The following is a 27,177-nucleotide window of genomic DNA, read 5'->3' on the forward strand; positions in this document are numbered from 1 at the left end:
AGACTACATAGTCACGTCACTACAACAAGACTACACCTCACAGTCCCGTCACTACAACAAGACTACATAGTCACGTCACTACAACAAGACTACACCTCACAGTCACGTCACTACAACAAGACTACATAGTCACGTCACTACAACAAGACTACATAGTCACGTCACTACAACAAGACTACATAGTCACGTCACTACAACAAGACTACATAGTCACGTCACTACAACAAGACTACACCTCACAGTCACGTCACTACAACAAGACTACATAGTCATGTCACTACAACAAGACTACATAGTCACGTCACTACAACAAGACTACACCTCACAGTCCCGTCACTACAACAAGACTACATAGTCACGTCACTACAACAAGACTACATAGTCACGTCACTACAACAAGACTACATAGTCACGTCACTACAACAAGACTACATAGTCACGTCACTACAACAAGACTACACCTCACAGTCACGTCACTACAACAAGACTACATAGTCACGTCACTACAACAAGACTACACCTCACAGTCACGTCACTACAACAAGACTACATAGTCACGTCACTACAACAAGAATACATAGTCACGTCACTACAACAAGACTACACCTCACAGTCACGTCACTACAACAAGACTACACCTCATAGTCACGTCACTACAACAAGACTACACCTCATAGTCACGTCACTACAACAAGACTACATAGTCACGTCACTACAACAAGACTACACCTCACAGTCACGTCACTACAACAAGACTACATTGTCACGTCACTACAACAAGACTACATAGTCACGTCACTACAACAAGACCACATAGTCACGTCACTACAACAAGACTACATAGTCACGTCACTAAAACAAGACTACATAGTCACGTCACTACAACAAGACTACATAGTCACGTCACTACAACAAGACTACATAGTCACGTCACTACAACAAGACTACATAGTCACGTCACTACAACAAGACTACATAGTCACGTCACTACAACAAGACTACATAGTCACGTCACTACAACAAGACTACATAGTCACGTCACTACAACAAGACTGCATAGTCACGTCACTACAACAAGACTACACCTCACAGTCACGTCACTACAACAAGACTACATAGTCACGTCACTACAACAAGACTACATAGTCACGTCACTGCAACAAGACTACATAGTCACGTCACTACAAGACTACATAGTCACGTCACTACAACAAGACTACACCTCACAGTCACGTCACTACAACAAGACTACATAGTCACGTCACTACAACAAGACTACATAGTCACGTCACTACAACAAGACTACATAGTCCCGTCACTACAACAAGGCTACATAGTCACGTCACTTCAACAAGACTACATAGTCACGTCACTACAACAAGACTACATAGTCACGTCACTACAACAAGACTACATAGTCACGTCACTACAACAAGACTACATAGTCACGTCACTACAACAAGACTACATAGTCACGTCACTACAACAAGACTACATAGTCACGTCACTACAGCAAGACTACATAGTCACGTCACTACAACAAGACTACACCTCACAGTCACGTCACTACAACAAAAATACACAGTCACGTTACTACAACAAGACTACATAGTCACGTTACTACAACAAGACTACATAGTCACGTCACTACAACAAGACTACACCTCACTGTCACGTCACTACAACAAGAATACATAGTCACGTCACTACAACAAGACTACATAGTCACGTCACTACAATAAGACTACATAGTCACGTCACTACAACAAGACTACACCTCACAGTCACGTCACTACAACAAGACTACATAGTCACGTCACTACAACAAGACTACATTGTCACGTCACTACAACAAGACTACACCTCACAGTCCCGTCACTACAACATGACTACATAGTCACGTCACTAAAACAAGACTACACCTCACAGTCACGTCACTACAACAAGACTACATAGTCACGTCACTACAACAAGACTACACCTCACAATCACGTCACTGCAACAAGACTACACCTCACTGTCACGTCACTACAACAAGACTACATAGTCACGTCACTACAACAAGACTACATAGTCACGTCACTACAACAAGACTACATAGTCACGTCACTACAACAAGACTACACCTCACAATCACGTCACTACAACAAGACTACATAGTCACGTCACTACAACAAGACCACATAGTCACGTCACTACAACAAGACTACACCTCACAGTCACGTCACTACAACAAGACTACATAGTCACGTCACTACAACAAGACTACATAGTCACGTCACTACAACAAGACTACACCTCAAAGTCACGTCACTACAACAAGACTACATATTCACGTCACTACAACAAGACTACATAGTCACGTCACTACAACAAGACTACATAGTCACGTCACTACAACAAGACTACACCTCACAGTCACGTCACTACAACAAGACTACATAGTCACGTCACTACAACAAGACTACACCTCACAGTCCCGTCACTACAACAAGACTACATAGTCACGTCACTACAAAAAGACTACATAGTCACGTCACTACAACAAGACTACATAGTCACGTCACTACAACAAGACTACACCTCACAGTCACGTCACTACAACAAGACTACATAGTCACGTCACTACAACAAGACTACATAGTCACGTCACTACAACAAGACTACACCTCACAGTCACGTCACTACAACAAGACTACATAGTCACGTCACTACAACAAGACTACACCTCACAGTCACGTCACTACAACAAGACTACATAGTCACGTCACTACAACAAGACTACATAGTCACGTCACTACAACAAGACTACATAGTCACGTCACTACAACAAGACTACATAGTCACGTCACTACAACAAGACTACACCTCACAGTCACGTCACTACAACAAGACTACATAGTCACGTCACTACAACAAGACTACATAGTCACGTCACTACTACAAGACTACATAGTCACGTCACTACATCAAGACTACATAGTCACGTCACTACAACAAGACTACATAGTCACGTCACTACAACAAGACTACACCTCACAGTCACGTCACTACAACAAGACTACATAGTCACGTCACTACAACAAGACTACATAGTCACGTCACTACAACAAGACTACACCTCACAGTCACGTCACTACAACAAGACTACATAGTCACGTCACTACAACAAGACTACATAGTCACGTCACTACAACAAGACTACATAGTCACGTCACTACAACAAGACTACACCTCACAGTCATGTCACTACAACAAGACTACATAGTCACGTTACTACATCAAGACTACATAGTCACGTCACTACAGCAAGACTACACCTCACAGTCACGTCACTACAACAAGACTACATAGTCACGTCACTACAACAAGACTACATAGTCACGTCACTACAACAAGACTACATAGTCACGTCACTACAACAAGACTAACTAGTCACGTCACTACAACAAGACTACATAGTCACGTCACTACAACAAGACTACATAGTCACGTCACTACAACAAGACTACATAGTCACGTCACAACAACAAGACTACATAGTCACGTCACTACAACAAGACTACATAGTCACGTCACTACAACAAGACTACATAGTCACGTCACTATAACAAGACTACACCTCACAGTCACGTCACTACAACAAGACTACATAGTCACGTCACTACAACAAGACTACACCTCACAGTCACGTCACTACAACAGGACTACATAGTCACGTCACTACAACAAGACTACATAGTCACGTCACTACAACAAGACTACATAGTCTCGTCACTACAACAAAACTACGCCTCACAGTCACGTCACTACAACAAGACTACATAGTCACGTCACTACAACAAGACTACACCTCACAGTCACGTCACTACAACAAGACTACATAGTCACGTCACTACATCAAGACTACACCTCACAGTCACATCACTACAACAAGACTACATAGTCACGTCACTACAACAATACTACATAGTCACGTCACTACAACAAGACTACATAGTCACGTCACTACAACAAGACTACATAGTCACGTCACTACAAGAAGACTACATAGTCACTTCACTACAACAAGACTACATAGTCACGTCACTACAACAAGACTACACCTCACAGTCACGTCACTACAACAAGACTACATAGTCACGTCACTACAACAAGACTACACCTCACAGTCACGTCACTACAACAATACTACATAGTCACGTCACTACAACAAGACTACACCTCACAGTCACGTCACTACAACAAGACTACATAGTCACGTCACTACAACAAGTCTACACCTCACAGTCAATTCACTACAACAAGACTACACCTCACAGTCACATCACTACAACAAGACTACATAGTCACGTCACTACAACAAGACTACATAGTCACGTCACTACAACAAGACTACACCTCACAGTCAAGTCACAACACCCGACTCTGTGAAACAAAACTGATACTCTTCCCAAGCATTAAGATTTTTTACTTGTATAATATATTTTAAATTCTTCCCAAAGTTTATTAATTATTAATGAATGCAATTTATGTAAACCAAAAGCAATATTCATATTATTTTCAAAACTGTTTTTTATGAAACCTGATTCTATTATATCCCTGTCGACCATGGACTTGCTGGATACAACTTTCTCAACTTTTTAAAATCAGTTGGATGGTTAAAATCTCCCACATGAATAAACAGAGTATTAAAATCTTGTCCAGTTCTAATGTTATATTTATGTTGTTTTAATCTTAGTTCGAGACTTTTACCAGTTTGACAGTAATAAATTTTATCAAAATTTTACAAAGAATCTTGTGGACACTTCCATCAGCATTTTTGAGGGAATTTTTTATCAAAAGTTTTTTTTTTACTGTATCAAAATTCTTATTTTATTTGACTGCATCAAGTTTTTTTCAATAAACTAGAAGAACTTGTTAATTACGATTTACCATTGCCAATTCCTACTGTCATTAAACTTTGTATTCTTCATGCAAAAAATGTGTTTAATGACGAGTTCTACACTCAGAAGTTTGGTATGGCAATGGGAAATCCTCTCTCAACTGCTCTTAGTAATTTATACATGGAATTTTTGAAACAAGAAGGAAGGATTTTGTTAAGCAATCTTGTCTCAAAAAATTCCATATACAAATTACTAAAGACAGGTGAGAGAGAATTTCCCATACTAAACTTCTGAGAGTAAAACTTGTCATTAAACACAAACTTTGCATCAGATTAATGACAGTAGGATCTGGCAATGGTAAATCGTAATTAACAAGTTCTTCAGATAAGAAACTTAATAAATAATAAACCATCAACTTTAGTAAACAATGAAGTAACATCAAAACTAACCATGTTAAAATCATTTAAGTCAGTCAATGTGATTAATTTATCTACTAAATCTATGCTGTTTTTAACATTAAAATTAGAAATTTTTACAAGACTTGGATTCAAAATATCTACCAGACATTTAGATAATTTATATAAAACTGAACCAGTGGAGTTTATAATGGGTCTGGCTGGTTTGTGTCTATAATAATACACTTTTTAAATTTATCTTTGCCTGTCAAGACCATTTTTATAATTTTATTAAAATTACTATTAAAAGAATTTCAAGATTCTTTTAAGTTTAGAATATAATAATAATTAAAATAATAATAATAATAATAATAATAATAATAATAATAATAATAATAATAATTATAATAATAATAATAATAATAATAATAATAATAATAATAATAATAATAATAATAATAATAATAATAATAATAATAATAATAATAATAATAATTATAATAATAATAATAATAATAATAATAATAATAATAATAATAATAATAATAATAATAATAGCAATAATAACAATAATAGCAATAATAATAATAATCATAAACATCATCATCATAAAAATAATAAAATAATAATAATAATAATGATAATAATAATAATAATAATAATAATATCTTTATTTACTACAATACATGTACGCACTATAAAAGTACATGTACAAGGTATACAAGTACATGTCAATTTACATAACCATATAAAAATTTACAGACCGTATGTAAATTTACTGCTCCAGGATCCTCTTGTATTAGCAGTATTAACAACATTGTACACATGACTCTCCTCACATTAGTAGTATTAACAACATTGTACACATGACTCTCCTCACATTAGTAGTATTCTAACATTACCTTATTCAAATATTTTATTTTATTTTTTAAATCATGCTTTATTATTTTTTGGTGTAACAAAGTTGAGTTATTTGTTCAGTATCGGTGTTCTGTTAATATGATGATGTTCAATATCGGTTTTCCGTTAACATGAGGAGTGAAACATTACAATGTTAGTGAGGAGTGAAACATTACATACAGTGTAAGTGAGGAGTGAAACATTACATTCAGTGTTAGTGAGGAGTGAAACATTACATACAGTGTTAGTGAAGAGTGAAACGCTACATACAGTGTAAGTGAGGAGTGAAACATTACATACAGTGTAAGTGAGGAGCGAAACATTACATTCAGTGTTAGTGAGGAGTGAAACATTACATACAGTGTTAGTGAGGAGTGAAACATTACATACAGTGTAAGTGAGGAGCGAAACATTACATACAGTGTTAGTGAAGAGTGAAACGTTACATACAGTGTTAGTGAGGAGTGAAACATTACATACAGTGTAAGTGAGGAGCGAAACATTACATACAGTGTTAGTGAGGAGTGAAACATAACATACAGTGTTAGGGAGGAGTGAAACATTACATACAGTGTTAGTGAAGAGTGAAACGTTACATACAGTGTTAGTGAGGAGTGAAACATTACATACAGTGTTAGTGAGGAGTGAAACATTACATATAATGTAAGTGAGGAGTGAAACATTACATACAGTGTAAGTGAGGAGCGAAACATTACATACAGTGTTAGTGAGGAGTGAAACATTACATACAGTGTTAGTGAGGAGTGAAACATTACATATAATGTAAGTGAGGAGTGAAACATTACATACAGCGTAAGTGAGGAGTGAAACATTACGTACAGTGTTAGTGAGGAGTGAAACGTTACATACAGTGTTAGTGAGGAGTGAAACATTACATACAGTGTAAGTGAGGAGTGAAACATTACGTACAGTGTTAGTGAGGAGTGAAACATTACATACAGTGTAAGTGATGAGTGAAACATTACAGTGTAAGTGAGGAGTGAAACATTACATACTGTGTAAGTGAGGAGTGAAACATTACATACTGTGTAAGTGAGGAGTGAAACATTACAGTGTAAGTGAGGAGTGAAACATTACATACAGTGTAAGTGAGTAGTGAAACATTACATGCAATGTAAGTGAGGAGTGAAACATTACATACAGTGTTAGTGAGGAGTGAAACATAACATACAGTGTTAGGGAGGAGTGAAACATTACATACAGTGTTAGTGAAGAGTGAAACGTTACATACAGTGTTAGTGAGGAGTGAAACATTACATACAGTGTTAGTGAGGAGTGAAACATTACATATAATGTAAGTGAGGAGTGAAACATTACATACAGTGTAAGTGAGGAGCGAAACATTACATACAGTGTTAGTGAGGAGTGAAACATTACATACAGTGTTAGTGAGGAGTGAAACATTACATACAGTGTTAGTGAGGAGTGAAACGTTACATACAGTGTAAGTGATGAGTGAAACATTACAGTGTAAGTGAGGAGTGAAACATTACATACTGTGTAAGTGAGGAGTGAAACATTACATACTGTGTAAGTGAGGAGTGAAACATTACATGCAATGTAAGTGAGGAGTGAAACATTACATACAGTGTAAGTGAGGAGTGAAACATTACAGTGTAAGTGAGGAGTGAAACATTTCATACAGTGTAAGTGAGGAGTGAAACATTACATGCAATGTAAGTGAGGAGTGAAACATTACATACAGTGTAAGTGAGGAGTGAAACATTACAGTGTAAGTGAGGAGTGAAACATTACATACAGTGTAAGTGAGGAGTGAAACATTTCATACAGTGTGAGTGAGGAGTGAAACATTTCAGTGTAAGTGAGGAGTGAAACATTACATACAGTGTAAGTGAGTAGTGAAACATTACAGTGTAAGTGAGGAGTGAAACATTACATACAGTGTAAGTGAGGAGTGAAACATTACATACAGTGTAAGTGAGGAGTGAAACATTACATACAGTGTAAGTGAGGAGTGAAACATTACATACAGTGTAAGTGAGGAGTGAAACATTACATACAGTGTAAGTGAGGAGTGAAACATTACATACAGTGTAAGTGAGGAGTGAAACATTGCATACAGTGTAAGTGAGGAGTGAAACATTACATACAGTGTAAGTGAGGAGTGAAACATTACATACAGTGTAAGTGAGGAGTGAAACATTACATACAGTGTAAGTGAGGAGTGAAACATTACATACAGTGTTAGTGAGGAGTGAAACATTACATTCACAGTGTAAGAGAGCAGTGAAACATTACATACAGTGTAAGTGAGGAGTGAAACATTACATACAGTGTAAGTGAGGAGTGAAACATTACATACAGTGTAAGTGAGGAGTGAAACATTACATACAGTGTAAGTGAGGAGTGAAACATTACATACAGTGTAAGTGAGGAGTGAAACATTACATACAGTGTAAGTGAGGAGTGAAACATTACATACAGTGTAAGTGAGGAGTGAAACATTACATTCACAGTGTAAGAGAGGAGTGAAACATTACATACTGTGTAAGTGAGGAGTGAAACATTAAATAAAGTGTAAGTGAAAAGTGAAACATTACTTAAACAGTGTTAATGAGGAGAGAAACAACTCAGTGTTAATAATCATTTATGTGACACTCAGGTTGAGTCAGACACAAAGATGAGTGAGGTCCGGGAGCTGGAGTATGTGATGCTGACGATGGAAGACCTTGATGATGTTAATCACTTTCTGGTCAACCATTTTTATCCTCGAGATAACGTGGTAAGGCGACTTGTTTGATATAAACTGATAATAATAATATGATTGCTTTGTGTTTACTGTTAATGTTTTTTCTGAGATAAAAACTAAGAGCGAGCTACGTATATTTGATGTTTACTTCTATGACTCACTACACTTGTAGTTATTATGTTCTCTCAGAGATAAACATCTACCAGCGAGCAATATTTAATGTTTACTTCCATGATGTACTATACCTGTTGCCGTTATCATGGGATCGAATAATTTTCAATGAAAATCAACAAATAATCGAAGACAGAAAAGGACAGAGAGAAAAAGGTCAAGTTATGCATTTCATAATAAAAATAGCTTTTGATTTTACCATACTAGGAAAGAGAATAAAGACAATGAAGAAGGTAAACTATATGCAGAGACACTAACAGACAACTACAGTGCCCAGGAACAGCTGAACAGGAAAAAAGACAACAGGTGGTATTGAATCAATAATGTGGAAATTTATTTGGTCCCTAAAGTTCCACAGGACAGATCCAGCATGGCCGTACGGGACAGCTGAGCTGGATGGCCCTTATACCCCACCCTAACAATCAGCATTCTCTCTGTTCGGCGATGGATTCTTGGTAGGCATGTATTTAATTTATAGATTTATTCTTCAGGGAAGGAGTAGGTAGTTTTACTGTTAGTATATTAATATTAGTTTACTAAGGTATCTGTAGATAATAATAATGTAGACCTAAGGCCTTAACATAGGTAGCAATAGGCCGATAATGTAGGCAAACACTAGGTTAAGTTAACTAGGGAGAACTGGCAGCCCTAGCTTGAATGAGGAGGCGCAGGTCTAAAAGACAATAGCGTCCCTCTTAAGACAGAGACCACCTGGACAATACGTGCCGTGATCAGCAGACGGCGCCCCCACGTGTCTTCACATCTGAGACCTGGGGAAATCTGGTAGAGGCACCTCGATGTACCGTAGATGACCTCCTCCGTCAGGCCCATACAGTAAGACAAGACCACTATTTCTCGTAGAATTCTGGCCAGTGTCTGGAGAGTTTGTGAGTTGAGTTTACTGTGGGCCCGGTTGCAACAGGTTGAGCATGCCCAGTAAGTACCAGTGTCTCAGAGCAGTCTGGAAGCTAGTGTCTGAGTCTGCATAGTTATAATAGGGGATACATACCCTCTTGGATATAGGAATTTCTGAGGTGCAGGCAGGACACTAATTACGATTGAATATTGCAGGAATTAAGGCTCCCAGTTGCACGTGGTTTCTGAGGGGAAGTCCAAAGGGGCTAAGGCTAGCTTAGGGAAGTGAAGATCAGGATATATGCTGCAACACCAAGTAAGTTAGTCCTTTATACGTGCATGCAGGCGAGGTTTTCTTGTAACATCAATCATTTGTGAAAATCTGTCCTATAAGCCACTTGTGAGGCTGAGGTACCCACCTCAGAGCTCGGTGTCAACAGAGTTTGCCAGGGTAGGCGACTCACTTGGAGGCAGTCCACACAAATTTTCACAAAAGTGGTCCTTCTAAAACCATGATGTGGAATAGCTAGGTTAAGCTATCATAGCTAGGCCACAGTTAGGAACCAGTTTAACAGAGTTAGGTTAAGCTATCATAGCTAGGCCACAGTTAGGAACCAGTTTAACAAAGTTAGGTTAAGTTAGCACACCTAGGCCCCAGAGTTACACAGGCTAGGCCAAGCTGACTATACACAGAAGTTGTTATTTGCAGTAATTTACAGGCAGGCCAGGTAGGCTAGAGAAGCTTGTGAATTTAATTATTTACAGTGATTACAAGTAATCCAGAGTAGGAGACTTGTGTGTTAGTATAGGACAGATTTACAGTTATTATTTGCAAGGTAGCCACAGTATAGGCTAGGCTTGTGCAATTTTTACAAAGGGAGTTATAGTAGCTAGGACAGATTTAACCTAGTTATTATTTACAGGGAGTTATAAAGCCAGGTTTAAGCTCTAGCACACTAGCTAGGTTAGGATTTGCCTTATCCAACCATCCACGCTAGACAGAGTAAGCGGGGCACAGTTAGGCCAAGCTGTTTACATATATTATTCATTTACTGTTTCACAAGTTGAATTGTTGAATTTATTTGTGTTAACCAAGTGATTTAATTTGTATACTGCACTTTTATTGTGTGATTTTCATTTTCTTTGATTCATGTTAATGTGGGATTTGTGAATTATACCTGAGACTAGGTTAAGTCCTGTAATTATTTGCTGGCATTGTACAGTTAAGTGCTAGGTTAAGCTTTCACATCGATACACATTTCAATTGGGATTTGAAAGCTAACAGTGTACATTTTTGATTCAGAGTAGAGTCAATATAATAAAGGGAGTTGTCAAGCTTGTTGAGAAGCCTTGAGACTCGTTCATTCTCACCTAATACCGTTCGTGCTGTGAGGTGGGCTAATTGAAGTACAAATTAGTACCGTGATCTTAACTAAACCGCAACTATGGTAGGTGAAGATGCAGTACCAGCTGTCCCAGCTCTAAGTCAATTAAAGCGGTCTATGGGAGCCTATAAGGGGCGCCTGAGCAAAGCATGTGAGGAGTGTCGTACGGTCAGGCAAGACCAAGACGTAGACTGGGAGGAACTAGAGAGTTGCCTGAAACCTTTGGAGCAAAGACTAGAGGCCTTTGAGAGATCATTTATCCTTTATGAGACAGAGGCCTATACTACAGGTGAGTCTGAATATACAGTCGAAGTAGCACGGACGGACTATGACGAACGAAGGGCAGAGTGTAAAGCAGAGATGAGACTCTGCAGGCAGTTAATAAAGACTTTGAAGGCCGGTACAGCAGGGGCAGCAAATGTTTCAAGGAACACGAACAACAGCACGCCTGTTAATGTGTTGCCCAGATTGCCCCAGTTGAATTTACCAACGTTTGACGGAACCTTAACAGAGTACATTGCTTTCTGGGATCAGTTTAAAGCCCAGATAGATGACAGAGATGATTTGTCAGATGCCGTCAAGTTACAATATTTACGTTCACAGCTCAAGGACTTGGACTTGGTCCGGCATTACCAAACCACCGACACCAATTACCAACATGCCAAAGACCAATTAAAGGACACGTTTGGCAACACTGAGGAGATAAAGGTAGCTATACTTTATCGGTTGTTGGATCTAGAGGCTTGTCGCCATGACTGTCAGAGCCTAGAGAAGTTCCGAATCGAAGTTATGAGTTTGACGAATAGTCTTAAAGATTTACATGATTGGGGTAAGTCAGAATGGTTCATCAGTCAGGTGATTCAGAGGAAACTGGCTGGCACTACAGTGCATGAGTTGCACTTAAAATATCGGACGAACCGGTTCACAATACAACAGATCGTTGAGGGGTTGGGAGATCTCGTGTCTCACCTGAGCATAGGTCGGGGGGAGAAATTGCCGACCAAGGTGGAATCGATCAACCCCTCCAGATACTCGAGAGATAAAGCTAAACCACCTCCTACTAGGGTTGGCTCATATTATGCCCAGGACAAGTCCTCCACCCCCAGAGCCAAGGGAGAAGTCATTCAAGCGGCCAGTAAGAGACGGTGCGTGTTTTGTGAAGAAGAACATGCTAGTTCAGGGTGTTCAAGCTTCACCACCTATAACCAAAGGGTTCAACGACTAAGGGAGTTGAGACTTTGTTTCAAGTGTTGTGGAGAACATTTTGCCAGGGACTGTAATGCCCAACTCAGGGAGTGTCGGGGCTGCTGGAAGGGTAAGCACCACAGTGCACTGTGTCCTAATGACGCCAGATTAGCACAAGTTAAGGAGAGCAAACCGCGAGAAAGGGCGGAGAGCAAGAACAAGTCTGAAGTAGTGATGAGTGTGGCGAGTACGGCACCGAGAATTTGTTCTGGTGAGCAGTTTCAAGGTTCGGTGGCCTTGCCCACCATAATGGCGGTGGTTGCGAACGGGAAGAATTCTGAAATGACCCGTTTGTTCTTCGACAGTGGGGCACAGAGATCCTTCATAGTGGAGAGTCTAGCAACTAGATTGAAGCTGGAGACAGTTGGTAAAGTTGACATGAAGGTGGAAGGGTTTGGTGGGGAAGTCCCACGCAGGTCTTATCCAGTAGTCAATGTGACGGTCAGGTTAGCCGGGCATCGACGGGAAATTTCAGCCTTGATAATAAAGAGGCTGCCCAATATCATTACCACTAAGGGACTGGCTGCAGCAGTCAAACGTTTGAGGGAGTTGGGTGTGAAGCTAGCAGAACCAGACATTGCTACAGACAACGTTAGTAATGTAGGAATCTTGGTAGGAGGGGATTACATAGACGAGTTCGTGTCTACGAGAAGGGTTATCAAGGAGGGGGTTGGCCTGTACAGGACTCCAGCGGGGTACATCGTAGGAGGCAGAGTACCAGCTCACTTCCCTGCGACCCCGGGAAAGGAGGGTTCTGGTATTACAGCGACTGAGGCTGTACTGGTGATGCGGATTGGTGTGCACGAAGGTCTGTCAGAGACGCAAGTTGGCATATCCGACAGTGAGCCGGTCCATAAACTATGGGACCTGGATGTAGTAGGGATTAAAGGTGACCAGCCGCCCCCCGAACACGAAGAGACGTATCGAGATTACTTGAACCATGTGCAGTTCAGGGACGGACAGTATTGGGTGCGACTCCCATGGAAACCGGGACACCCAACGCTGCCCACTAATTTCAAGAAGGCACGGGGTCAGTTGAATTCATTGGTGAACAGCCTGACCAAGAAGGGTCTGGTGGGGAAATATGATGATATTATTAAGGAACAGCTGGCCCTTGGGTTCATTGAGAAAGTGCCCAATGCCAGCCCTGGGGAAAACACCCATTATCTTCCACACATGGCAGTCACCAAGGAGTCGGTAACCACTCCCATCAGAGTAGTCTTCAACTGCAGCTCGCAGGCGAGTCCCCGAGAGCCATCGTTGAACGACTGTCTGCTCACAGGGCCCTCCCTGACGCAGAAATTAGCAGATGTGTTGTTGAGATTCAGGACAGAACAGTACGCCTATGAGGCAGACATTAGCAAAGCCTTCCTGCGTATTGGGTTGCAGCCACAAGACAGGGACTACACAAGGTTCTTGTGGTTGGCTAACAGGGAGGTGCCCAAGCAAGGGTATGATACCTACAGATTCAGGGCAGTGTTGTTTGGTGCCACTAGTTCACCATTCTTATTACAGGCTACCATAGACTACCACCTTGTGAACTGTAACAGCCCGCTTAAAGAATTACTGAAGACCCTATTTTATGTAGACAACATGCAAGGTACCACCTCAGATGAAAGGCTGTTGATGGACATTTACCGAGAGTCTAATCAGGAGATGCTCTCGGCTAACATGCCATTGAGAGAATGGGTGACAAACAATCCAACGTTGCGGGGCACGGTGGAACATGACTATGCTGGCTACTCAGTACCTGAGGTAACATCGGTGTTGGGACTGGAGTGGGAAATCGAGGAAGACAGACTTAGGCTAAAGAGGAAACCTGATGGGGAAGGGAAGCTGACCAGGAGGTCTTTGCTGAGCAAAGTACAGACTGCCTTCGATCCTTTGGGTTTGTTGACACCCATCACCATTCGAGGGAGGATGCTAGTGCAACAGACCTGGGAGCTGAACCTAGGTTGGGACGACCCACTGCCAGAAACAGTCTGCCAGGAGTGGGATCTGGTTAGCAAAGACCTAGCGGAATTGCATGAGTTCACATTCCCCAGGTCCATCGGGTGCACCGGGCGGGATTATGACTTGCACGTCTTCTGTGATGCCTCCTCCAGGGCCTATGGGGCAGTAGCGTATTTGGTGGCCAGGGACCAAGTCAATCTGGTCACCAGTCGTGCGCGGGTGACACCCCTGAAGGATTGCTCGATCCCAAAGCTAGAGCTCACGGCGATGTTGCTGGGAGCAAGACTGGGTAAGTACGTAGAGGAGGTGTTGAGTAATCTGAGGGTGACACACACCTATGTATGGACAGACTCGGAGGTGGCCTTACAGTGGGTCCAGAACGACAGGTCTAAGCTCCCCTATGTCAGGAATCGGGTAAAGGAGATACGGGAACTGCAGTCAACGTCAACAATTCTGTATGTGCCTACAGATCAAAACCCAGCCGACCTGATAAGCCGAGGGGTGACACACAAAAAGCTGAGTAAAAGAGAGATTTGGTTCAAAGGCCCAGACTGGTTACCGGCAAGGGATTGCTGGCCGGAGCAGAAATTCGTGGAGACAACCAGCCGCATAGTACACTTTGCGGGGGAACCCGACACTGAATTATTTGACCCCAGATGCTACTCCTCGTGGAGGAAACTTATAGGAGTCACGGAAATGGTATTTCAATTTGTGAGGAAGCTGCATGACAAGGTAAGCCAAGGTCGACAGTTGTCTCTCGTGGGTCCCAGAGAATATTGGATAAGGCAGTACCAAAAGGAGAGGTTTCCAGGAGTGCTGGAAGTACTTGCGACCAGGCAGCAGGTTATGGCGTCAGGACGCGTGACCAACGATGACGACTCAGGGAACAGCAAATTGGTTCACTCATTGGGATTGTTCCTAGATCATGCGGGGCTAATAAGATCCAGACTGGAGTGTACCTACTATGTAGTCCCTTTCTCCTGTCTCGTCTATGCTTCCCATTTTCTCGAATTTCCATCGTTTTTTACGAGCAGTGCAACCCCTCCTCCCCCTCTGCCCCTTCTATCTTTCCTCATGATCTGATATCCTGGTGGGAAGATTGCATCTGTTATTGTCTCAGTGAGTTTCGTTTCTGTAAATGCTATGATGTCTGTGGACTTCTCATTGATTCTTTCTTGCCACTCCTCATATTTATTCGTTAATCCATCAACATTTGTGTACCAAACCTTCAACTTCTATTCTAAAACTGAAACTGTGGTCCTGGGGGAATATTGGGGTTGGAAGAGCAGGAGCCCTGGTGGGGGCCTATTGGGGGTTGCTATAGGGGAAGAGTTCTTATAGGAGGTTGCTGTAGGGGTAGGGTTCGTGATGTAGGGGTGGGGACACAGGGATCTGTGTGTGATTGTTGGTTTTGATTGTTCAGTTGATTTGGGGGTGCCGTGGTTGGAGTCCTTCTGTGGGTGTTTCTGGGGGGTGTGCTTGCCCTTCCACCTCTGCCTGGGTTATTCTGCTCTTTTTTGTCATTTCCTCCCATTCCTCCTTTCGTTTTCGCACTCTCTCTTTCAGTATCATCCTTTCCTTCTGTGTTTTGTCTCAATCGAGGAACACACTCTGGAACTCCAGTCTGTCTCTCAGCCGTGCTTTCTCCTGCAGGATCATGGTTTGAGTTGATTCTGCCTTGAAAATGACTTTGAGAGGCCGTTTCCTTCTCTTTGTGAGCCACCCAATTCTCCGAAAATTTATCACCTGCGTCATGTTTTCCTCGCCTATCACCTTCATGATACCTTCAATCGCTTTTTTCTCCTCCTGTTTTCTTTCATCATAGGTTTTCCCGTCGGGTTCCTGGAGCCCATAGACAAAAGCTGATGTCTCCCTTTCTTCCTCCACTGTGTCTCCCATTGCGTCCTCTGAGGTGTTTTAGCTCCTTCCCTTGGAGTGTTCCTTCCTTCAATCCTTTCTCTAGCTGTGGCCCCTATGCTCATTGGTTTGTCTTTCCTGCTCACCTGTTCCTGGCCCCCAGAAGTATCTGGTAGAGTCCCTGCATATGTCGTAGTTCCTTCAATGTCTTCTGACCTCTTATACGGTTCTTGTGTGCTCCCTGTCTTTGTGTGTGCGTGTGTGTGTGTGTGTGTGTGTGTGTGTGTGTGTGTGTGTGTGTGTGTGTGTGTGTGTGTGTGTGTGTGTGTGTGTGTGTGTACTCATCAAATTGTACTCACCTAATTGTGGCTGCAGGGATCGAGACTCAGCTCCTGGCCCCACCTCTTCATTGATCGCTACTAGGTCCTCTCTCTGCTTCCTGAGCTTTGTCATACCTCATCTTAAAGCTATGTATGGTTCCTGCCTCCACTACATCACTTGCTAGGCTATTCCACTTCCTGACGACTCTGTGACTGAAGAAGTACTTCCTAACTCATCAGGGTCTTCAGCTCCCAATTGTGACCCCTTGTTTCTGTGTCCCCTCTCTGGAGCATCCTGTCTCTATCCACCTTGTCTATTTCATGCAGTATTTTGTATGTCGTCATCATGTCTCCCCTGACCCTCCTGTCCTCTAGTGTCGTCAGACCGATTTCCCTTAACTTTTCATCATAGCTCTGGAACTAGCCTTGTTGCAAACCCTTGCACTTTCTCTAATTTCTCGACGTGTTTGACCAAGTGTGGGTTCCAAATTGGTGCTGCGTACTCCAGTATGGGCCTGATGTACACAGTGTATAAAGTCTTGAACGATTCCTTACAGAGGTACTGGAACGCTATTCTCAGGTTTGCCAAGCGCCTACATGCTGCAGCAGTTATCTGGTTAATATGTGCTTCTGGCAATGTACTCGGTATTATACTCACTCCAAGGTCTTTTTCCTTGAGTGAGGTGTGCAGCCTTTGGCCTCCTAGCCTATACTCTGTCCGTGATCTTCTTTGCCCTCCTTCAATCTTCATGACTCAGCATTTGGTGGGGTTAAATTCTAGGAGCCAGTTTCTGGACCACGCATCTAGCCTGTCCAAGTCTCTTTGTAGACCTGTTTGGTCTGCGTCTGATTTAATTCTTCTCATTAACTTCACATCATCTGCAAACAGGGACACTTCTTCCATCATGTCGTTCACATATACCAAGAATAGCACTGGTCCCAGGACTGACCCCTGTGGGACCCCGCTTATCACCGGCGCCCACTGTGATACCTCATCACGGACCATGACTCACTGTTGCCTCCCTGTTAGGTATTCTCTGATGCATTGCAGTGTCCTTCCTGTTACACGTGCCTGTTCCTCTAGCTTCTGTACTAATCTCTTGTGAAGAATTGTGTCGAAGGCCTTGCAGTCCAAGAAAATGCAATCAACCCACCCCTTTCTCTCATTTCTTACTTCAGTTACCTTGTCATAAAACTCTAGTAGGTTTGTGCCACAGGATTTGCCTTCCATTAATCTGCGCTGGCTTTCGTTTATAATCGTGTTCCACTCCAGGTACTCCACCACTCTCCTCCTGCTAATCTTTTCCAAGACTTTGCATGCTATACACATCAGTGACACTGGTCTATAATTTAGTGATTCATTTCTTAAAGATGGGGACTACATTTGCCTTCTTCCATACTTCAGGTAGTTGCCCAGTTTCAAGGGAAGTGTTAAAGATTTTGGTTAGTGGCACACGTAGTGTCCCTGCTCCCTCTCTAAGGACCCATGGAGAGATGTTGTCTGATCCTACTGCCTTTGAGGTATCAAGGTCACTTAGGAGCTTCTCCACCTCCTCCTCAGTTGTGTGTAATTCATCCAACGCTTCTTGGTATATCCCTTGTTGATGTATCCAACTGTTTTGTCTTCCTAGTGTCCCTTCAGCCTCATGTTGAGCTCCTCACATACTTCTTGGTAGTTTCTTGTGAGCCTGATTACCTGGTCCTTGACTGTTGTCTTCCTACTGATGTGGCTGTAGACTAATTTTGGGTCAGACTTGACTTTCGATGCTATGTCATTTTCATACTGCCACTGCGCCTCCCTTCTTACCTGTGCATACTCGTTTCTGGCTCGTCGACTAATCTCTTTATTTTCTTGAGTCCTTCGCCCTCTGTACTTTTTCCATTCTCTACAGCACTTAGTTTTTGCCTCCTTACACCTTTGGGTAAACCAATGGCTCATTCTATCATTCCCATTATTAATGTTACCCTTGGAAACAAACCTTTCCTCAGTCTCCTTTCATTTTGTTGTTACAAAGTCCATCATTTCGTTTACTGATTTCCCTACCAACTCCTGTTCCCACTGAACCTCCTGCAGGAAGGTCCTCATTCCTGTGTAGTCCCCCCTTTTATAGTTTAGCTGTTCCCTTTCTACTCCTGTTACCCTCTCCACTTTTAGCTCTACGATGTATTCAAAGCTCATAACCACGTGGTCACTAGCTCCAAGGGGTCTTTCATATGTGGTGTGCCCAATGTCTGAGCTACTCAGAGTAAACACAAGGTCCAGTCTTGCTGGTTCATCCTCCTCTCTCTCTCTGATAGTATCCCTAACACGTTGGTGCATGGGATTTGCCAGCACCACATCCATCATCTTGGCTCTCCATGTTTCGGGACCCCCATGTGGCTCCAAGTTTCCCCAATCAATCTCTCTGTGATTGAAGTTGCCTATGACCAGTAACTTCGCTCTACTCGAGTGAGCCCTTCTTGCCACCTCAGCTAGTGTGTCCACCATTGCTCTCTTGCACTCATCATATTCCTCTCTTGGCCTCCTGCAGTTCTGTGGTGGGTTATACATCACTGCAATGACTACCTTGTGTTCCCCTGACTGAACTGTACCTACTATGTAATCCTTTTCTCCAATCTCGTCCATACCTTCCATTTCTTGATAACCCCACTGTTTTTTTTATTAATATTGCAACCCCTCCTTCCCCTCTGCTCCTTCTATCCTTCCACAGGATCTGATATACAGGCTGGAAGATTGAATCTGTTATTATCCCAGTGAGTTTTGTTTCTGTAACCACTACGATGTCTGGGGACATCTCCTTCATTCTTTCATGCCACTCCTCACATTTATTCGTTATTCCATCCGAATTCGTGTACCAAACTTTCAACTTCTTTTCAATAACTGTGGTCCAGGGAGAGAGGTGGGTTAGGGCATTGCTGTGGGGGTGGGGTCTGTGGTTTGGGGTGTGGGGGCAGAGGGCATAGGGGGGTTTCAGTGGGGGTGGGGGTGGTGGTGAGGGGGAGGGGGGAGAGGACTTATGGGGGTTACAGTGGGGGTAGGGGTTGTGGTGAGGTGGATGGGGATAGAGGGTACAGTGTGTGGTTTGCTGTGGGTTATTGTCAGGATTTTTGGTGAGGGGGATGGGGTGAGAGTGTACATTGTGTGTGTTACTGTGGGTTTCTGTTGGGGTGAGGTTTGAGCTGAGGGGGATGTGTGGGTTACTGAGGATTACTGTGGGGGTGGGGTTTATGAAGAGGGGGAAGTGTGGGTTACTGTGGGTTTCTGTGGGGGTGGGGTTTGCACTAAGTGGGATGGGGGCAGAGGGTACATTGAGTGGGTTTTGGGTTAGGTCATTTGATTACTTTGGGATTGCCATGGTTGTGTTCCTTCTGTGGGTGGTACTGGAGGAGGTTGTGTTTGTTCTTCCACCTGAGCCTGATTTCTTCTGCTCTCCACCTTCCTTGCCTCCCATTCCTCCTTGCGACATTGCACTCTCTCTTTCAGTGTCATCCTTTCTCCTTGTGTTCTGTCTTGGTTGAGGTACACATTCCGGAACTCCTGATTGTCCCTTAGATGCGCTTTCTCCTGCAGGATTTGGTTTTGAGCTGACTCTGCCTTGAAAATCACTTTGACTGGACACGTTTTTCCCCCTCACAAACCACCCAATTCTCCGAAAATTTGTCAGCTGAGTCATGTCGTCCTCTTCTATTGCTTTCATAATGCTTTCAATTGTTTTCTTTCTCCTCCTGTTTCCTTGCCTTGTAAGTTTCCCCATCTACTTCTTGGAGCCCATAGACAAAAACGGCCCTCTCCCTCTCATCGTCCCACTGTGCTTCCCTGAGCATCCTCTGATTTGAATTAGTTCCAGCCATTGATGCGTTGCTTCTTAATGTCTCTTCCCTATCCGGTGCCCCTGTGTGTATCTGTTCCTGGACATGGCAGTTGTCTGTTAGAGCCTCTGTGTATAGTCTAGATCCTTCATTGACTGTAGTCCCCTCATTAGTTCCTGCTATTCTCCCTGCCTTTTCCCAGGCCCCCCTTTGGTCCAATAGAGTCATCGCATATGGTATATATCCTTTGTCCCCTACTGTCCCCTCATCGGTGACTGATGTAGTAGCTCTTGGTGTCATGGCTGTACTGTCCTTTGGTTCTTTAGGTTGTTTTAGACTCTTTAGTTCTTCTACTAAGCTCTGTATCATAGCTTCAGCAGGTGTGATTTGTAATTCCCATTTCCTGCTCTCCTCAGGTATTTTTTCTTCCATTTTCTTGCTGAGTTCTTCCAGCCTCCTCCCTCACTCCTCTTTTTGCATGAGCTCTGCCTCCCAGTCCTCTCTCCCAGGTCCACCACTCGCTTCATCCACAATTCCTCTGGTTCTCCGTCCTGGTTTTCGGTGTCTCATGTTTCTTTTCCTTGGAATGAACAGCTTATGCCAAGAGTGCTGTGGAGGGGGGGGGGGGTGTTTGTTCTGGGGTGGGAGGGGGTGTTTGTTCTGGGGAGAAGGGAGGAGGAGACAGGGAGGGGGAAAATGATAGTGAGCTGGAGGGGGGGACAGCAGCAGAGGGAGATGTGGGAAGATTAAGGGGAACAGGGGGGAAGAGCAATGGGGGGTGGAGGGGAGTAGGAGTAGGGAGAGTGAGAAGGAAGATGAAGAGGGAGAGAAAGTGGGATAAAGAAAGATAGAGACTGTGATTGAGTGTGAGTGAGTTAGAGAGAGAGGGGGGAAGGGAGAGAGAGAGAGAGAGGGGGGACGGGAGTGCTAGAGTGTGTGGAGAGTGTGGTGAGTTGGGGAGGATCAGCCTTTAGTGTGCTTGCAGGCCTTGGAGGTGAGGGGTGAGGGAGGAGAAGGAAGAGGAGGTGAGGGGGGGGAGATGGAGGAGGTATAGGAGGAGGATGATAGAGAGAGACAGAGAGTGTGTTTGAGTGTGAGTGAGCTAGAGGGATAGAGAAAGAGGAGGAGGACAGAGAAATAGAGATAGAGAGTGTGATTGAATGTGAGTGAATTAGAGAGAGAGAAAGGTGAAAGGAGTGTTAGAGAGCTAGAGGGTTAGAGAAAGAGGAGGAGGAGGATAGAGAGAGACAGAGAGTGTGGTTGAGTGTGAGTTAGAGAGAGAGAGAGAGAGAGAGAGAGACAGAGAGAGAGAGAGAGAGAGAGAGAGAGAGAGAGAGAGAGAGAGAGAGAGAGAGAGAGAGAGAGAGAGAGAGAGAGAGAGAGAGAGAGAGAGAGAAAGAGAGAGAGAGAGAGAGAGAGAGAGAGAGAGAGAGAGAGAGAGAGAGAGAGAGAGAGACGGGAAGGGAGAGTGAGAAGGAGGATGAAGAGGGAGAGAAAGTGGGATAAGGAAAGAGAGATAGTGTGAGTGAGTTAGAGAGAGAGAGAGAGAGAGAGAGAGAGAGAGGGAAGGGAGTGTTAGAGTGTGTGGAGCATGTGAGCTGGGGGAGGGTCAGCCTTTAGTGTGCTTGCAGGCCTAGGAGGCGTGGGGTGAGGGAGGAAGAGAAGGAGAGGAGGTGAGATGGAGGACGTATAGGAGGAGGAGCAGGAGGAGGAAGGGATAGTGGAAGAGGAGAGAGAGAGAGAGAGAAAGTGGAAAGGAGAGAGGGGGAGGGAAAGAGGGAGGGAGGGAGGGAGGGAAAGAGGTAGGGGAGGTACAAGGAGAGTGTGACTGTGGGTATGTGTGGGTATGTGTGAATGTTACAAAAAAACGCGATTCTAAAAGCTTAGAGATCTCCAGTGAATATTAGAAAGGACTGCCCTTCTAGCATCGAGCCTGTTACTGGGTTTCCGTAACAATTAGTAGTATCCTTGTCCAATTATCCATTAGAATTCAGTATGATTTAATAGTGCTTCAGGATTACAGTTGGTAAGCTACTAACTAGGGAAATTAAAATTTAATAAATTTATGAAGTTGTCTAGGCATATATCAAATTAAATTAAATTAATCACAGTAATCAAAATAATATTAATCACTTCTCTCGTGTACAGTAGTATTGTGCTGAAAGCACATATCACATTTATAATTCTTAAGTTCCGTCTGGTACATTAACATTTAATAAGATATTACAGATATGTACAAGTAAGTTTGTGTGTATGTGTGTAAGTGCTCTAAGTAGTTCGCTATGTCTCATGACTCGACTAGACTTAAACAAGTGACTGACAAAGTCCCCAAATAAATTAACTTCTTGACCAACTGGCTATCAGAACAGTCTGCTTGAACAATTAAAAAGAACGCTAAGCCAAATAGCAATATAACAAGCAACTGCGACACAATCAGGATCAAGGAGATAATATAACGACACTAAGTAGGGGCCATCAGCAGATCCTCCACAAAAGTCATAAAACTCCCATACTACTGAATCTAAGTTCAGCATAAGAAAATCCCTGACTGTGATAGTACACAGATACCAGTACAAGTTAGGTCAGAAGCTACAGCTCAGGACCTGAGTTGCTCAGAGTGTCTTTGCGGCACACAGCCTCAGTACAACGTCGAAAATCACTAAGTCTATACAATATTATGTGAACAGAGTCCCACAGAACCTACAAGAAAGCTAGAGACGATCTTCCAACAAGGGCCTATAAGAGAGATTTAGGCACTTTGTCTGGAATACATCCAACCACCAAGAGAGTCTAGACCAGACTGAATACTTCAGGCGAGGTGAGGACACCCCCCTTTTCGATCATGTGATAGCTCTGTGGACAGCTGCAGCTCAGCAACAGAAGCCGGCAAAATAACGAGCAAAGAGCGATAATTACAATAGTTAGACAATCAAGACTTGAACTATGAGCACATAATATATGTGTTACATCCTACCTAACAACATAACTAAGTCAAATAATAATATAAAGCAATATATTTACGATTTAGCTATTATCGCAAATATAAGCAATATAAAATTATATGAAAAGGTAATAATTATATACATATACATGTATATTCATAATATACATTGTAACCCATTCAGGGGTTGCAACAGTGAATATGTGAGACATGTCTGTTAGGGTAAGGTGTGTGTGCGTGTGTGCTTTACTATCCTGCCACCCGAGTCAAGCAAGGGGAGAGGGAGGAGGAGAGCGAGGGATAATCTCGCTGCCAGGCTTTTGGGCCTATCCTAGACTCTCCACGTGCATGCTGCTATGTACAGAGACAGCCTGTACCCAGAGTACCGTGCCTATGCCTTTGCATCTACTCGTGTGTACCTGGATCTATACTTAGTGAGTAAACACCTGTGCACTTACTCGTGTATACCTGGAGCTATGAGTAAACACCTGTGCAACTAACTACACGTGTATACCTGGATCTATACTTACTGAGTAAACACCTGTGCACTTACTCGTGTATACCTGTAGCTATACTTATTTACTAAACACCTGTGCAACTACACATGTATACCTGGAGCTATACTTACTGAGTAAACCCCTGTGCACCTACTCGTATATACCTGGAGCTGTACTTACTGAGTAAACACCTGTGCACCTACTCGTATATACCTGGAGCTGTACTTACTGAGAAAAAACACCTGTGCAACTACACTTGTATACCTGGAGCTATACTTACTGAGTAAATCCCTGTGCACCTACACGTGTATACCTGGAGTTATACTTACTGAATAAACAATGTTAGTGTTAGTTGTCCAACCTTACTGCCTGCACGTACACTACAGTGCCTCTGGTCCAACCTTACTGCCTGCACGTGCACTACAGTGCCTCTGGTCCAACCTTACTGCCTGCACGTGCACTACAGTGCCTCTGGTCCAACCTTACTGCCTGCACGTGCACTACAGTGCCTCTGGTCCCACCTTACTGCCTGCACGTGCACTACAGTGCCTCTGGTCCCACCTTACTGCCTGCACGTGCACTACAGTGCCTCTGGTCCCACCTTACTGCCTGCACGTGCACTACAGTGTCTCTGGTCCAACCTTACTGCCTGCACGTGCACTACAGTGCCTCTGGTCCAACCTTACTGCCTGCACGTGCACTACAGTGCCTCTGGTCCAACCTTACTGCCTGCACGTGCACTACAGTGCCTCTGGTCCAACCTTACTGCCTGCACGTGCACTACAGTGCCTCTGGTCCCCACCTTTATTCCCCTTCCCCACTTCTACTTCTCTGTTTAGTACTTAGTGCCCTAAGTATGATATTCAGCTCTCCAGAGCAGGGTTTATGACCCTCAGCTATCAGTAATATACAGGACCAATACTCCAGCAACCACAGAAAGGCTATACGATACGTCTGGCAGGCCTGCACTGCTCCGGTCATGTACTCACCTAATTGTGGTCGCAGGGGTCGATACTCAGCTCCTGGCTCCTGTGTGTGTGTGTGTGTGTGTGTGCGTGTGTGTGTGTATGTGCTTGTGTGTGTGTATGTGTGTGTGTGTGTGTGTGTGTGTGTGTGTGCGTGTGTGTGTGTGCATGTGTGTGAGCGTGTGTGTGTGTGTGTACTCACCTATTTGTACTCACCTATTTGTGGTTGCAGGGGTCGAGTACTAGCTCCTGGCCCCGCCTCTTCACCGGTTGCTACTAGGCCCTCTCTCTCCCCGCTCCATGAGCTTTATCAAACCTCGTCTTAAAACTGTGTATGGTTCCTGCCTCCACTACGTCATTTTCTAGGCTATTCCACTGCCTTACAACTCTATGACTGAAGAAATACTTCCTACTATCTCTCTGACTCATTTGTGTCTTCAACTTCCAATTGTGGCCTCTTGTTTCTGTGTCCCCTCCCTGGAACATCCTGTCTTTGTCCACCTTGTCTATTCCACGCAATATTTTATACGTCGTTATCATGTCTCCCCTGACCCTCCTGTCCTCCAGTGTCGTCAGGCCGATTTCCCTTAATCTTTCTTCATAGGACATTCCCCTTAGCTCTGGAACTAACCTTGTCGCAAACCTTTGTACTTTCTCTAGTTTCTTGACGTGCTTTATCAAGTGCGGGTTCCAAACAGGTGCTGCATACTCCAGTATGGGCCTGACATACACGGTGTACAGTGTCTTGAATGATTCCTTACTAAGGTATCGGAATGCTGTTCTCAGGTTTGCCAGGCGCCCATATGCTGCAGCAGTTATCTGATTGATGTGTGCTTCCGGAGACATGCTCGGTGTTATACTCACCCCAAGATCTTTCTCCTTGAGTAAGGTTTGCAGTCTTTGGCCACCTAGCCTATACTCTGTCTGTGGTCTTCTGTGCCCTTCCCCTATCTTCATGACTTTGCATTTGGCAGGATTAAATTCGAGAAGCCATTTGCTGGACCAGGTGTCCAGTCTGTCCAGGTCTCTTTGAAGTCCTGCCTGGTCCTCATCAGATTTAATTCTCCTCATTAACTTCACATCATCTGCAAACAGGGACACTTCTGAGTCTAACCCTTCCGTCATGTCGTTCACATATACCAAAAATAGCATTGGTCCTAGGACCGACCCCTGTGGGACCCCCGCTCGTCACAGGTGCCCACTGTGATACATCATTACGTACCATGACTCGTTGTTGCCTCCCTGTCAGGTATTCTCTGATCCATTGCAGTGCCCTTCCTGTTATATGCGCCTGATGCTCTAGCTTCTGCACTAATCTCTTGTGAGGAACTGTGTCAAAGGCCTTCTTGCAGTCCAAGAAGATGCAATCAACCCACCCCTCTCTCTCTTGTCTTACTTCTGTTATTTTATCATAAAACTCCAGAAGGTTTGTGACACAGGATTTGCCTTCCGTGAATCCGTGCTGGTTGGCATTTATACTCCTGTTCCGTTCCAGGTGCTCCACCACTCTCCTCCTGATAATCTTCTCCATAATTTTGCATACTATACACGTCAATGACACAGGTCTATAGTTTAGACCTGTGTGTGTGTGTGTGTGTGTGTGTGTGTGTGTGTGTGTGTGTGTGTGTGTGTGTGTGTGTGTGTGTGCGTGTGCGTGTGTGTGTACTCACCTATTTGTACTCACCTATTTGTGGTTGCAGGGGTCGAGTCATAGCTCCTGGCCCCACCTCTTCGCTGATTGCTACTAGGTCCTCTCTCTCCCTGCCCCATGAGCTCTATCATACCTCGCCTTAAAACTATGTATGGTTCCTGCCTCCACCACATCACTTTCTAGGCTATTCCATGGCCTGACTACTCTATGACTGAAGAAATACTTCCTAACATCCCTTTGATTCATCTGAGTCTTCAACTTCCAATTGTGACCTCTTGTGTCTGTGTCCCATCTCTGGAACATCCCGTCTTTGTCCACCTCGTCTATTCCGTGCAGTATTTTATATGTCGTTATCATGTCTCCCCTGACCCTCCTGTCCTCCAGTGTCGTCAGGCCGATTTCCCTCAACCTTTCTTCATAGGACAATCCCCGTAGCTCTGGGACTAGTCTTGTTGCAAACCTTTGCACTTTCTCTAATTTCTTGACGTGCTTGACTAGGTTTGGATTCCAAACTGGTGCTGCATACTCCAGTATGGGCCTGACGTAGATGGTATACAGAGTCTTAAACGAATCCTTACTGAGGCATCGGAACGCTATCTGTAGGTTTGCCAGGCG

At 43.5% G+C, this 27,177-nt stretch overlaps 1 protein-coding gene across 1 annotated transcript in view; it reads left to right on the forward strand.

Annotated features, from left to right (window-relative positions):
- Window positions 1–14,323, forward strand: part of LOC138851346 (uncharacterized) — a gene marked incomplete at its 3' end in the record, with an annotated part of 95,539 nt that extends 81,216 nt beyond the window's left edge. Inside the window, exons 2-3 of the mRNA XM_070080390.1 lie at window positions 8,826–8,945; window positions 11,927–14,323. Coding sequence (XP_069936491.1) covers window positions 8,844–8,945; window positions 11,927–14,323 — 2,499 coding nt within the window. The remainder of the gene's footprint in view (window positions 1–8,825; window positions 8,946–11,926) is intronic.
- Window positions 14,324–27,177: the final 12,854 nt, after the last annotated feature.

This window comes from Cherax quadricarinatus, unplaced genomic scaffold, assembly GCF_038502225.1.
Source record: "Cherax quadricarinatus isolate ZL_2023a unplaced genomic scaffold, ASM3850222v1 Contig385, whole genome shotgun sequence".
NCBI classification, from domain to species: Eukaryota; Metazoa; Arthropoda; class Malacostraca; order Decapoda; family Parastacidae; genus Cherax; species Cherax quadricarinatus.